At 32.1% G+C, this 13908-nt stretch overlaps 1 protein-coding gene across 4 annotated transcripts in view; it reads left to right on the top strand.

Moving 5' to 3' along the window:
* ATF2 (activating transcription factor 2) overlaps positions 1-13908 on the top strand; it is a 69578-nt gene that overhangs the window by 18709 nt on the left and 36961 nt on the right. For 3 of the 4 annotated variants that reach the window (XR_004190023.2, XM_015239758.3, XM_072961191.1), the window contains 3 exons: positions 807-881; positions 2335-2404; positions 12595-12691. Coding sequence is in view for 3 of the 4 variants with exons in the window: in XM_015239758.3 (XP_015095244.2) it covers positions 850-881; positions 2335-2404; positions 12595-12691 (199 nt within the window). In the remaining variant the exon portion in view is untranslated. The remainder of the gene's footprint in view (positions 1-806; positions 882-2334; positions 2405-12594; positions 12692-13908) is intronic. The other variant, XM_031678329.2, reaches the window with a different exon arrangement.

Raw genomic sequence — 13908 nt, 5'->3', positions numbered from 1 at the left:
CTTTGTTCTTCCTATTTCCTGTACCAGATCATCCTTGATCCCAAGACTCAGAACTATAGCTATTTACACATTTCCCTAAAGGACATACCCAGTTTTCCTGAGCAAGACATTCTTGACACCACATTTATAAGCAAAATTATGTAAAATAAAAGTTTTCTTTATGTACCATTGGCTTATTTGGATAAGAATATAGTTAACTCTGTTCACCCCAGTAGCTGGCATTTCAGTGAGTGTAAAATGGAGTATTAGCAGAGTTTAAAAATGGGCCACTGAGCTTGGTAGTTTCAGTATGTTGCACTTGTCCATAAGCTAATATCAAATAAGTAAATTATTAAGTTAGGGAGTAGGGAGCTCCTTAAATAGATCAACTACATTATGGGACAAATTTTGATGAATTAGGCTGAGAACCAGACCACCATTGACTACATTTTAAAAAATTAATAGCTTTCTGGATAGATATTTTGAAATACTAGGTCTCATCTTTTTTTAATCAGACTTCAAAAGTCAGGATTTTCACTCTTTTAATGACTGCCTTTCAACCACAGTCCTAAAGGCTGAGTTAAATATTTCTCTTTTACTCTCTTTGTGGTAGAGTTGGATATATTAATACCTATGTTTAAGGCATTTATATGGGTGTTCATATTTCAGGAACAGTGCTCTATTATAAAGACTCTTAATAGTGAATGGATTTTTGATCACAGTAGTGTTACAGAGAGTGTAATTATTTGAGTGTTTTTATTTTCTACTGTGTTTCAAGAAATGTTTCAAAACTGTTTTTAATGGTATGAAACCACTTCGTTTTTCAGTATCCTTGCCATGAAAAAGAGGACGTGATAAGTTGTTCAACTTATGAAATTCAAGTTACATGTGAATTCTGCCAGGTGTGTATGCAATATTTGGTATTTTCTACCATTTTTCATATTTTAGATTATAAAAGTTTTCATAGGTTGTTTCTGGATAAACATTTCAAGTGTTTTTTTCATAAATAAGAAAACACTTACCTAGTATATAGTTTAACTATTATTCCTATCGTGTTTTTAAATTATCAAATAGAGCATCAAAATACACTTACCTGTGACAAATATATAAACATATTTTAGGGTTTTGATTTCTTCTAAAATGAATTTCAAATAATACCATTCCCATGAGATGTTCTGTGAAAAGGGTTCAAATAGCAAATGGATGTGGCAAAAATCCCATATTCTAGGTGCTGCCCTGGTCATTTCCCTTGAACATATTAAGTGTCTGAAAAGTCCTACCAATAAAAAAGTATTCCAGCATTTCCCAAACTTGACCATAATAGCAATTGTCATCCTTGATGAAAAAGCTTTGGGAAATATATTTCTGAAGGGTTAACAAGCTAGTGTTGAAAAGGAACAATGTTACAGAATTTTTAGTTGAGTCAAATATGGTTATTATATGTAATTTCTAGAAAGAAAGCAAAGACAAAATAAAACCATACAAGTTTATGAGAGGAATAATTAGAAACTTTTAAGTCTAAATCAAAAAGTAGGAAAATAATCATGACTTAGAAATTAGTTTTTGTAGTTGTTTGCTTCAAATCAGGATCCAAAAAAGTCCCCATATTGCATTTGATTTAGTGTGTTTATTAGACAGACCTCTTTTAATCCAAAACAGTTTTCCCCCCAACCTTCTCTTTTCTTTTATTCCCCAGACATTTATTTCTTGAAAAGACCAGGTCTTTCGTCCTATAGAATTTGGCTAATTGCATCTTGATTGTGTTGACTTGTTTTGCTGTGTCCTGTATTTCTAGTATTTGGATCTAGAGGGGCTTAATTAGGTTCAGGCTTGACACCCCCGCCTCCCAGAATACTTAATGTGCTTTCTATTGCATCGTATCGGGGACACATAATGTTTATTTGTCACACTTTTAATGTTAATCTAAGACTCACCTTTGAGTTTAGATGCTGTCAACCTGACCCAACCATTATAAAGTTCCTGTCACCTTTACTTCTGATAGTTTTATCAGACATTGATGATAGTTGCCTAGATCCATTATTTCATTGGGGGTTAAAGTGGTAATCTTCTAATTATTTCATTCTTTCTGCACTTAGGCTATTAAACAGGAAAGATTTAGCTGGATAGATCAGAGTTCTTAATTTTTTTTTCTATGGTGTAAAATCTGCCTGTTATGTGTCTTTATTCATAATAAGATGGAAGATGGAGTGAAAAATGTCAGTAAAAGTGTTTTATTTCACAATCATAAAAGGTAATAAGCTTGGTGAAAATCAAATACTACTACTTTTTAAATTACTCTTTATTTAAAAATCTGTCCTGTAAAACATTTAGCTATCTCTTAATGTTTTATTATAGGCAATACAAGGACCTGTGGAATATGAGTGATGACAAACCCTTTCTATGTACTGCCCCTGGATGTGGCCAGGTAATATATAAATTATTTGTATATTCACATTTATTAAAACACTGATGGCAGTGTATGTTGTCATTAAAGGAATTCTTTTATAATATTTTTTAGAATTTTGGAGTTAGAATGAAAATAACCCAGAAAAACTTGGGGAAGAAATTCATTTTCCTCAATAGCATATCTGAATTTTAAAGAGTACTATCTAGTATGGGAAAAAAAGAATTAAGTCTTGTAATGGAAAGGTGGAAAACCTGGACAAAATCCAGGGTTTAAAGTTTTTTCGTTTGACCATTATTGGTTGAAAATCATTGTAAACTGCCTAATTGGAAATCAAATATACATTATCTTGTATGAAAATTATTTTACTTGCTGAACTCTTAATGAAATTAACTAATATTTACCCCTAGAGTATCACTAATGTATTAATATTCTTAAGTCTAACATCTTTAATACAGAATGTGTGAAAGCATTAAATTATTAATCTGTTACTGTTATAATAATTAATCTTAAAATAACTATAGATACTAAGGAATGAAAGAATAAATTTAATGTCTACTGAAATTAGACAGTAAAATATACAAACTATAAATCATAAATAAGCATTAAAGTATTACTTTGGTTCTTAATGTTTTCTTTAGCTATTTAAGTTGAGGTATAATTTATATACAATAAACTGCCCATACTTATAGTGTACAATTTGATACATTTTAACATATGTGTATACCCATAAAACCATCACCACAATTAAGATAGTGAACATATTCATTATCCTCCAAAATTTCCTCCTGTTAATTTGTTATCCCTCCCTTCTATCATTCCCACCCCTGTCAATCACTGATCTGCCTTCTGTCACTATAGATTGGTTTGTATTTTCTAGAAATCTATCTAAGTAGAATCATACAGTATGTACTTTTGACTGGCTTCTTTCCTTCCACATAATTAATTTATAATTTCTCCATGTTATGTGATCAGTAGTTAATTCCTTTTCACTGAGGAATAATATTTCCTTATTTCACAGTTTATTTAGTCATTTGTTTATGGACATTTGGCTTATTTCCAGTTTTCAGTTGTTACAGATAAAACTGTTATGAATATTTATGTACAACTCTTTGTATGAATATATGCTCTCTTTCATCTTGGGTAAGTACTTTAGGAAGTGTAGTGGTGGGATCATATGTTTTATATATTTATTTTATAAGAAATTGCCAAACTGCTTTCCAAAACAAATGTACTACTTTGCATTCCCACCCACAGTCTATGAGAGGTCTTGTTGTGTCATATCCTTGCCAACATTTGGGGTCAGTCTTTAATTTTAGCCATTTTTATTATGTGTATACTGACATATTGTGTATTAATTTGCATTTCTTTGATGTCTAATGAAAAGATAAGCACTTTTTCATGTGCTTATTGTCCATTTGTTTATTTTTTGCAAAATATCTTTTCAAATCTTCTACTTGTTTTTAAAAATTGGATTGTCTGTCTTTTAATGGATTGAGTTGTATGAGTTCTTTAAATACTCTGGATACCAGTCCATTAGGAAATATTTCTCCAGGTCTGTGGTTTTCAATTTGATTTTCATAATAATATTGTTTTATGAACAGATGTTTGTAATTTTAATGAAGTCTAATGTAATAATTTTTTCTCTTCTGTGGTTGTTGCTGTCTGTGACTTATCTAAGAAACCTTTTCCCACCCTTAAGTCACAAAGATATTCTACTTTGCTTACCTCTGCAAGCTTGGTTTTGCATTTAGGTCTGTTTTTCATCTTAAATTAATTTTTGTGTATTGTGTAAGGTAGGAGTTGAAGCTCACTTTTTTCCATATGGTTTCCCAGATATTTCAGCATCATTTGTTGAAAAGATTTTTCTTTCTCTGTTAAATTGCTTCAGCCCCTTTATTTGAAAATCAGATCTCTATATTACAGCTAATACAGTGTAATTCTAGAGCCAGCCTTTGGACTATGACCAGTTTTGCTTTGTTGTTCTAGGAATCATTCTTGGAAACTCAGTTTCAAACAAGTTCCCAATTCCTTGTCCTATTCTTTTCTGCTTAAAATAGTTGGAATTGTTATCTTGTGATTAACTCTGTAGTAATATACATGCCATTTTTAATAAAAAGCATTACATTTAAATTTACATAGGAGAGATTCCAAATGAATGCTAAAGCCAGCAAAAGGTCAGGGAGAAAGAGAACCCAAGAAGTCAAATTAGTACCATCCATCTTTTCCCTAGTTTTTGGTGCCTCTACCCCAAAGTTACCCTTTCTGTGTCTTGCCTACACCCCCAATTCCCAAGCTCAGGCTGTTTTTCTCTCTATCTGGGAGATAGAACCAGTGAAAAAAATGAGTCAGTAAAATTAGGGGAAATAAGATAAATGGAAATGAGATAACTTTAGGTCAAGAAAATATTTTAAAATTGCTGAGAAAAATTACACAATCTGTTTAAGCACATACAGTTTGTATGTAGACAGTATTAATGCTTCTGTACTTGATGAGGTGAGGCAAATGGAACATTTCACAACACACCCCAGGGGAAAGCAAGAGTTTTCACCTCAACACCAGATCCAGAAAGTCTGGGAACGTTTTAATATTCATTGTTTTAAATTCTCACAGCAGATTGCCTCACAGATGGTATATGCCCAGTATGTGGTTCGTAATACAAATGGCCAAGAGACAGAGAGGTAGGCTACCTCTCAGCCTGTCAAGAAGAGGAAGGAGACCCTTTGTAGGGCTAAGGTCTTCTGCAGAGATAACAAGGGTGTTCAAGTACTTTATCAGGCCCAAAAGTCACCCATTGTTTTTCCTCATAATATATATCAGCAACCTTTCCATCTAATTTTCCTGTCTATAAGTCAATCTGTCTATCATTGTTTTGACATTTTCTACCACAAGAATGTTTATATTTTTGGGAAGGCAGCAACCATTTTACTTCAGTGATATTAAAAATACTCCTTCTGCACTCTTATTCATTGCTGGTAAGAATGCAAGATGGCACACCCTCTAGAGAGAGTTTGGCAATATCTTGCAAAATTATACATGCATTTACCCTTTGACCCCGCAGTCCCACTTCTGGGACTCTGTCCCAAAGATGCATAGTCAAAACTATGAAAAGACATGCCCAGGATTATTAGATATATGTTCAGTATATTTTATTACCTGGCAGTCTCTGGGCAGCAGTATTCCAGGGGAATAAAAGCAGAAACTCTCAAGCTCCTTGAAGCTTCAATTTGGAAGTGACAGAGCATCACTTCTCTGGCATTCTGTTGAACAATGGAAATCACCAGACCAGACCAGACCCAAGGGATCATGAAATAGGTACCCTCCTCTGGATGGGAGAACCAGCATTATCACATTGCAAGGGAAGGAGTTGCATATGATAATGGAAGGAATTTATGGTCATATTTTGCAATCTATCACAGACAAATACTGAAATTTTTACAGGTAAAATAATACCTGGGGTTGGCCTCAAAAAAAAAAAAAAGTTAGGTGAGTTGTAAGTAGAGATGAAATGAGATGGATCCTAGGTTGATAATGGCTAAAGCTGGGTGAAGTGTGCAAGGGGATTTATTACATTACTTTTTTAAAATTTCTATAAATTGAACAGAATAAAAAGAAACCTATTGATGAATATAAGAACGTATGTGTGTATGGGTATCATAAGAGAAATTGCTTGAAAAACCTAATTTTTTAAAAAATATGAAAAACAAAAAGTTAGAATTGTTTTCTAGATTCCCTATTACGAAAGGAGTTAACATTCATTCTTCATCCTACTTCTCCTTTTTCCTCCCATGATGTCTGATTATTATTTTTACATTGTCAAGATTTGTAATACATTTTGTCTAATAACCTAAAATCCTCATATTTGTTTAGTTTTACTTCTATATTTAAATAGTATAGATAGGAAGGGTGAGAACTAAGTTATAAGGCACTTCAGTGTTTAGACGGCAGGGAGAGGGGGAGGATGTAGCATAGGAGGCTGAGAAGCAGCAGACAATGAAGAAAATTGTGTTCTTGAAGTCACATAGAAAAAGTATTTCAAAGTGTGGGGGACAATGATAGGATAAGGTGAGAATTCAGTATATATTATTGGATTTAGAAATATGGGAATTATTAGACAACTTGCTAAGAGCAGCACAGTGACAGCAGTGGGATTGGAGTAAACATGGAGAACCTGAAGTGGAGACATTACAAGATACCTCTTGCTTGGAATTCAGCTTAAAGGGAACAGTAAAATATTGCTGGAGGAGGACTGAAGATGGAGCTTGTTTGTTTGTTTTGAATTTTAAGGTGGGAATGTCAAAACATATTTGACACTGCAGAGAGAGAGAGGGACTGTTGCAGGAATGGGGTCCTTAAGACAGGATGGGATCCAGTGTTCAGGTGAAGGGACTGGCCTCAGGTTGGACCATGGACCATTTATCCATAGTAACTGAGAGTAAAAAGGAGGGATAGAGATGTGGAAGGTTTGAATAGAGAAAAGAAAGCTTATCAAAACTTAGACATACAAATATTTTCTTCAATATAGTTACCATAAAAAACTACATTTCTGTTTATTCCATTGCACAAAAGAAATTACCTTTAGAGGCTATGGCACACTTTTAGAGAGGCTTAGTGGTGGTAAATTTTTAGCCCCTTGGCTAAAAGACTCAACCTTAACAGTAGATTGAGCAGTTTGTTTTTTCTATAATAGCCCAGAAATAGGAGTCTCAGGGCTGGCTGGTTCTGTAATCCTCAACATGCAGCTTCCACTTTTAGGTCCAACATGGCTGTTCCAGCTCCTGACATCAAGTCTACATTCCAACAGAAAGGGAGGGAGAAGGGGAAGCAGGGCAGAGCACATGTAATGAAAGTAATGCGAATAATTTTCACTCATGTTTTGGATCAGAACTCAATCATACGGCCACCTAACTGCAAAGGAAGCTAGAAAACTGTTCTGGGCAGACAAGTGCTCACCCAAAATTCACAAGTTCTTTCATTGAAGGAAAAAGAGTTAATAGATATCTCGGGACAGCTAGCAGTCCCTGTCATAGTTTTCAGAGATGATTTTTAATTTGAAACCTGAGTCTAGTTAAGCTGAGTAATACTTTTAAAGTTTAAAACAAAGTTACTGAAGTCTAGAGTTTAGTTAATAGTAATGTATCAATGTTGGGTTCTTAGTTTTGATAAATATACCACAGTAAGGTCAGATGAGAACGCTAGAGAAACAAACTGAGTAAGGAATGTGTAGGAACTCTGTACTATCATTGCAACTTTTCTGTAAATTTAAAGGTTTTCCAAAATAAAAAGTATTCAAAACAATAACAACAAAAAACTCTACCTCAGAAACACACACACAAAAGTTGCCTATGAACCACAGACTAGAGCTTTCAAATATTTATCAAGTGTGTATATACCATGTCTATTATTTATTTGTGCTCCAATTTGTTTCAAAAAGGATTTGAGGAATTTAAGGTTCATATTATAGTTGTCCTAGTAATAAAAAAAAGAATTACAATGATAATAACCTTTTTAATTAAGCCAGTCACTGTGCTAAGAAGCTTATGTGGGTTATATCATTTAATTCTGTAACAACCCTATGAAATGGGTGCTCCTGGCCTCATTTTGCAAGTGAGCAGTCAATCTTAAATATATTACAGTCACAGAACCTGCAGCTACTGGAGAGAAGATTGAACCTAAGCCTACACCTGTGTTACATTTATAGTTAAACATCTCTAAACAGAATGTTCAAACTTCAAGATGTATTTGAATACAGGTCTTTGTATATGTTTTTTTTTCAACTAACAAAAAGTTGTTATTTCCTCTTAATTAAAAAAGTATCAGAAAATGTTGACAAAAGGGCAAAATAAAAATCCAGAGAGGACTTCTGTTAACATTTGGTGCATTTCCTAAATCTTTCCCCTCTTTGATTTTTCAAACAAAATTGGGATCAAACTGCACATATAGTTTTGTATTCTATTTGTATGCAGATGGCATTGTGTGTATCATGAGCATTTTGTGTGTTAATTGAAAACATGGATTTGAGTTCCTGTGTAGTATTCTGTTGCCAGAATATGTTCCATAATCTACCCTTTCCTCTTTCATGGACTAAAAATTAAGTATAGCAGCCTAAAAAAACCACAACATGGTGATGACTATCTTCTGTGTAATCCTTTATATGCAGCTCTAATTCCTCAAAATACATTTTTAGAAATTGAATTACTGGGTTAAAATGTATATACATTTTTATGGTTCTTCAAACATTTTGCCATATTGTTTTTAAAAGCTAAAACATTTTTTAATTTTTACTAATAATTTATCTAAGCACTGGTTTCATCATGAACACTCCAATCCTAAATATTATTAACTATTTTTTGGCCTATATTTGTTCTGTAAGATACTTAAAATAATCTCTGTGTTATCACACCTATCACACCTTGTAACTATTACTGGCCAAAATGATAACCTAATGTCAGTATCATCCATTTGTGAAATCTTGCTTAGAACAGAGATGGTATCCTCTCTCTCTAGATTTAAATAGCATTTCCTAGGAAATCAAAAATTCTAATAAGAATTGATTTTAGAAACACCAGTTTGATGACGGTAGTGCAAATTATTTTTTGTCATTAGTGAATGATAACATTATTCCAAATTTGAATTTTAGCTTTAACACTTTTAATAGACTTAGTTCAATTTAAATTTGCAGATAGACTTTTAAATTTTTAAATATATTTTGTTGACAATGTCATTTCAGAGAGAGACCTGCAGAATTCAGTGCCAAAAATTTTAACTGTTGACTCTTACTATTAATTTTTTAATATGTCTCAGTCAGTATTAGATATTTCATAGAAAGAGTTCTGTTAATCTCATTTGTTTTAACATGATGTTCCATTGAAACTAGGTGAAAGAGACAAAGTTGAGATAATTTAGTGAAAGATTCATTTAACATTGAAAGTCTTAAATTTTGTTGATAATATCTTTGCTTTTGGTGATGCTCTCATTGAAAATTTTTTCTTTGGTAGAATGTTTATACATTATAAGCTTTTTTATAAAGGAAATAAAGATTCATTTTGTTTAAAGTTTCATTGAAGGTATGGTAGTTGGAGTGTGTGTATGTTTAATCAGTAAGTTCCTAATGTTGAACAGAATGTATCAAATAGTGAAAGAAGTAGTAAATGAGTTATTATTGGCCTGATGACTTTATAACTTAGTTGTACCTATTTAATCTATTTTAAATAAGGATAATAATTATATTATGGTTGTGAATGTGTGTGTTAAATGCAGAATGACTGATTTCTTAAGTAATTAATTCTGGTGAGAGTGTTCAGTCCTTGGAAACACGGATTTTTCAGATACCAGAGTTTTAATTTATTATGGAAACAACTATTTTACCTCCCTTCCATTTTTAACCTTTTAAGAGAGATGGTTATCCTATCCTTCCTTTCTTGACTGCTTTTTCCATTATTTATTCAGTTGTATGCTCCAAGTCTTCTTGTTTAAGAAAACACTGCACATCTACAACATTTTACATTGGAGCTGTGCTTTTAATTGCCTGGAAGAAATAAATTATATAAATTCAATGTATTATTACTAGAAATATCATTATAATTTTTCTGCAAAACTTATTTTTAGAGTAAATTTTTTAATTTGTGTAGGAAAGCTATTCAAACAGTTCCTGCAAAAATACTAGCTTGTAGTGGCTACTTTATAAGTATTTGTTGGGAAAAGAATGCCTTTCACAGTATATATATATATATTTTTTTTTTCTTCGTGGTGACTACCTTTTGACACTGTCTTTTTAAGTTCTTGTTAGAGGTAAATAAGTTTTTTTCAGATGATAGCCAAGGTTAAACTCACCTGTATCAAGTGTCAATTTCAGTGTATCTTACCCATGTATATAAATAATACCATTATGTGATCACCAATTCCTTTATAAATAGCTTTTGGGTAAATTTGGTCTGTATATCCTCCATGAGACTTTGTAAATTCATATTCCTTGCATTTCCCTTTTTACTATTCATACAGTTCTAAATGTTTTTTTAGGATCCTTTTGGCTGCTTCTTTTAGCATCAGTCTTGGTGCCATTTTCACATGTTTTGTAGAAAACATAATGTTGTTTATTCTACATGTAGTTGCTGTTTGATTTGGATATTTGTGTTCAAACCAATATCTAAGCAGAGGATACTGTTAGAATAAAATCTCTAGGCGATAACTTTCCAAACTCTTCTTATCTGTTAATTACACTGACTTTGCCATTTTTTTAATCTAAGACCTTTACCAAAATGTATTCATTTGTAAATGTTTAATGATTGCCCCCAATGGAGAAACCGCATTGTTATGTTCTTTGAACATAAAGCGAATTTTGCTTTAAGATACTTGTAGTGTAGAGTGTAAGACACATACATTCAAAACTATAATGAAAAGTAAAAAGCAGTGAAGTAACTCCAGTAGACACTATAGCTATGTTCATTCTCTAAGAGCTTTGATATTCAACAGTCTGTCAAAGGATGACTTATTTCTCCAAATTTGGTAAGGATTCTTATAATAATAAAGCAGTAGGAAAATAGCACTGAGTGGAGAAAAAGCTGGATTAAAATCCTAGTGCCTATATTTGGTGCTTAGTAAGCTTTTGAAGAGTAAATAAATGACTAAATCAAGGGGCAGAGGTATTGTTTGCATTTGGACACTCACCTTCAATGGGAATACAAGCAGGTTCTGAAGAGGGGTCATATAATAATAATTTTCCACTGGTGTACAGTAATTTAAAGATTTAGTGGTAAGCATACTTACTATGAGCAAAATACAGCCAAATTAAAACTAAATGTACTTTAAGGAAGAGCCTGTGTTTGGTGGATTTTTTGTTTTTCCTTTAGACTGGGCTTGAAGATTCAGTTCTTTTATTGTAAAGAGTTCAGTCTTTCAGTTAGCATTTATTGACTACTTACTATATGCTAAATTTGGGGAAGCTCAAACAGTAGGAGCTCAGCCTACTTAAAAGGACATACAAAAATATCAATATAATATTAACAGGTGCTATATAACCAAGGCACTGTGCGGAGCAAAATAGGATACAAATGAGAAGGATTAACTTTTACAGCCTGAGGGGCTTGTGGGCTTAGCTAGGGATGATATAGGTACTAAGTGTCATACTTACAATATTTAGAATAAAAAGCATAATGGAAAGAAATATTTCATTCTTTTACATTATTTTAAGGTTACCCTAAAGTTACTATCATTAGTTGCGTGAGAGAATATAGTAAATTGGATAGGAAGTAGTAGGACCACAAGAGAAAGAATCCATTTTTAGTGATTAAGGGGGACCAAGTTCGAATATATATATAATTTTTACATCCCCATTTATAAGGATGTAGACTAAAGAGTGAGTTTAGATCTCTTTATTTGGCATCTTATAATAATTGCTCTGAAATAACTAAAAGTGCCCCCTATTTTTAGTTACAAATGTTGCTAAAATAAGAATCATCTTCATAAAGATAGATGTCCAGACACAGGAGATATTTAAACAATGCGTATATTATGTTGTAGTCATAAATGTCACCTTTAGCATGCAGGGCCTATCCAACTCAAGTGTAGCTTTAAACATAATTTTGCTTCATTTTTTTATATAAGAACTGTGAGGAAACAAAATAATGAAAAAATCACTAACTTTTAAGTTAAAATTTTATTTTAAGATGAATGGCTTTATTATTTATTTGTTGCTATTTCTTCGCTGGAGGCATTTTCTTTATGTGGTTAACATAAAGAACCTGATTTACTTCTTAACTTGTCCAGGAGTAATATCTTTATAAGAAAGTTCTCATTTTAAAAGTGGTAAGTAACCTGAAATCTAAGTGAAATACAAGATTTCTTCAAAGGTCATTATACCATGGAGTATTTATTTCTACTATGAGATGGCAAAAATTAACAGCGGTCTATTTTTAGTGTCCAAATGAAATTTATATAAAGTTTCTTTGCCTCAGGTTTTGTTTTTAAATGCTCTCAGATTGAGTTATGTGACCTAATGTCATATCAGTATTTATCCTTGGGTAATAGGTTTCTCTGTGATTTTTTGAAATCTAATATGTTTATCTATACTAACAATAGATTCTATAGAGTTAACAAACTGCTATTTCTTTGTTAATGGTGGTTTTACATGTTGTGGAAATGAATTTCCTTATCATTTAACTTATTTGATCAAATTGAAAATCTTAACTATATTTTAAAACTTTTTGCCACAGCGTTTTACCAACGAGGATCATTTGGCTGTCCATAAACATAAACATGAGATGACACTGAAATTTGGTCCAGCACGTAATGACAGTGTCATTGTGGCTGGTTAGTATATGCTTTTATTAATAGCTTATATACATATTTCACCTGGAATGTGCACAGTTTTTGTGTATTCTCTGTAAATAATATAGTCTGGTGATATTCCAATGACTTCATTTACAATAAATGTTGGCAACATGTATTTTACCCATTACATTTCCATGTTTCCTTGTAACCATTCATTTCACTTTTTTGAGTGGTTTTCAAATGTAGATTTCAATGTCATTTTTTATGGAAGTTAATTAGAACCCTAGGAGCGTTCATATCAATCTCCAAAATTTATATTTAACTGATAGTTGAACTAATGTGATGTTTAGTCAAGGTTTCTTTTAGCGATTTACACCTGCTTTACAATGCTGTGTGAAGACAGGAAGTGATCAAGCTCCTCCTGTCGGAGAAGGAGCATTTAGCAGACTTGTTCATTAGGATTTTTGTTTAGTTTTTATTATTTTGGACTAAACATCTATATGAGTAAAATACTCTCAATAAAGGGGGCTTAAATTTAGTCAGTGCTTTTTTTTTTTGTATATTGCTCCTCTAAACATACAGTATTATCTAAGCAGATGATTATCTTTCAGTATATAAAAGGAGAAACCCAGTTCACGCCTTGGTTTATTGTCCTTCCATGCTGTATTAGCTACCCCTTTTTTTGGTATTTAAATATATATATGCACACATCTGTGTACATATACACACACATAACATTTAATTTCATTGCATTTTGTACATAACTATTGTGATAAGAAAACAAGGTTTTATATAAAATTTAAATTTCAGAGTTTTTTGTGTCATAACCACAGATTCACATATTGTAAATATTCAAATTAACTTTTAATTTTTTTCTCTTGTAAAGTTTAGGTTATTACTACTTATAAGTCTGGAATTATACCTGCATACTGAATATTATTAATACTTTTAAATTATTACCAAACATAGAAGATCAAATTGCCATGTGCAGTGCTTTGAAGAGATAATGAGGCAAATAGATGGTTCTTCCTGCCATTTCAAGATCAGAATTTTTACATTGAAAAAAACTAGAGGTAACAGAGTTGGTAATTTACCAAAAAAAAATTTATTTTTAAAAATGTAGGGGAACATTCAACATATCTTCATTTCTGAAAATAAAAGGAAGCAGGCAAGAGTGAGATATGCATTTCTTTAAATTATTGTGCATCAGCTATTAAGAGAACCAACAACACAGTCAAACAATAACAACAACAACC

This window comes from Vicugna pacos, chromosome 5 (assembly GCF_048564905.1).
Source record: "Vicugna pacos chromosome 5, VicPac4, whole genome shotgun sequence".
Taxonomy (NCBI): domain Eukaryota; kingdom Metazoa; phylum Chordata; class Mammalia; order Artiodactyla; family Camelidae; genus Vicugna; species Vicugna pacos.
The sequence above is the reverse complement of the archived record's forward strand: the minus strand, read 5'-3'. Positions and strand labels throughout refer to the sequence as shown.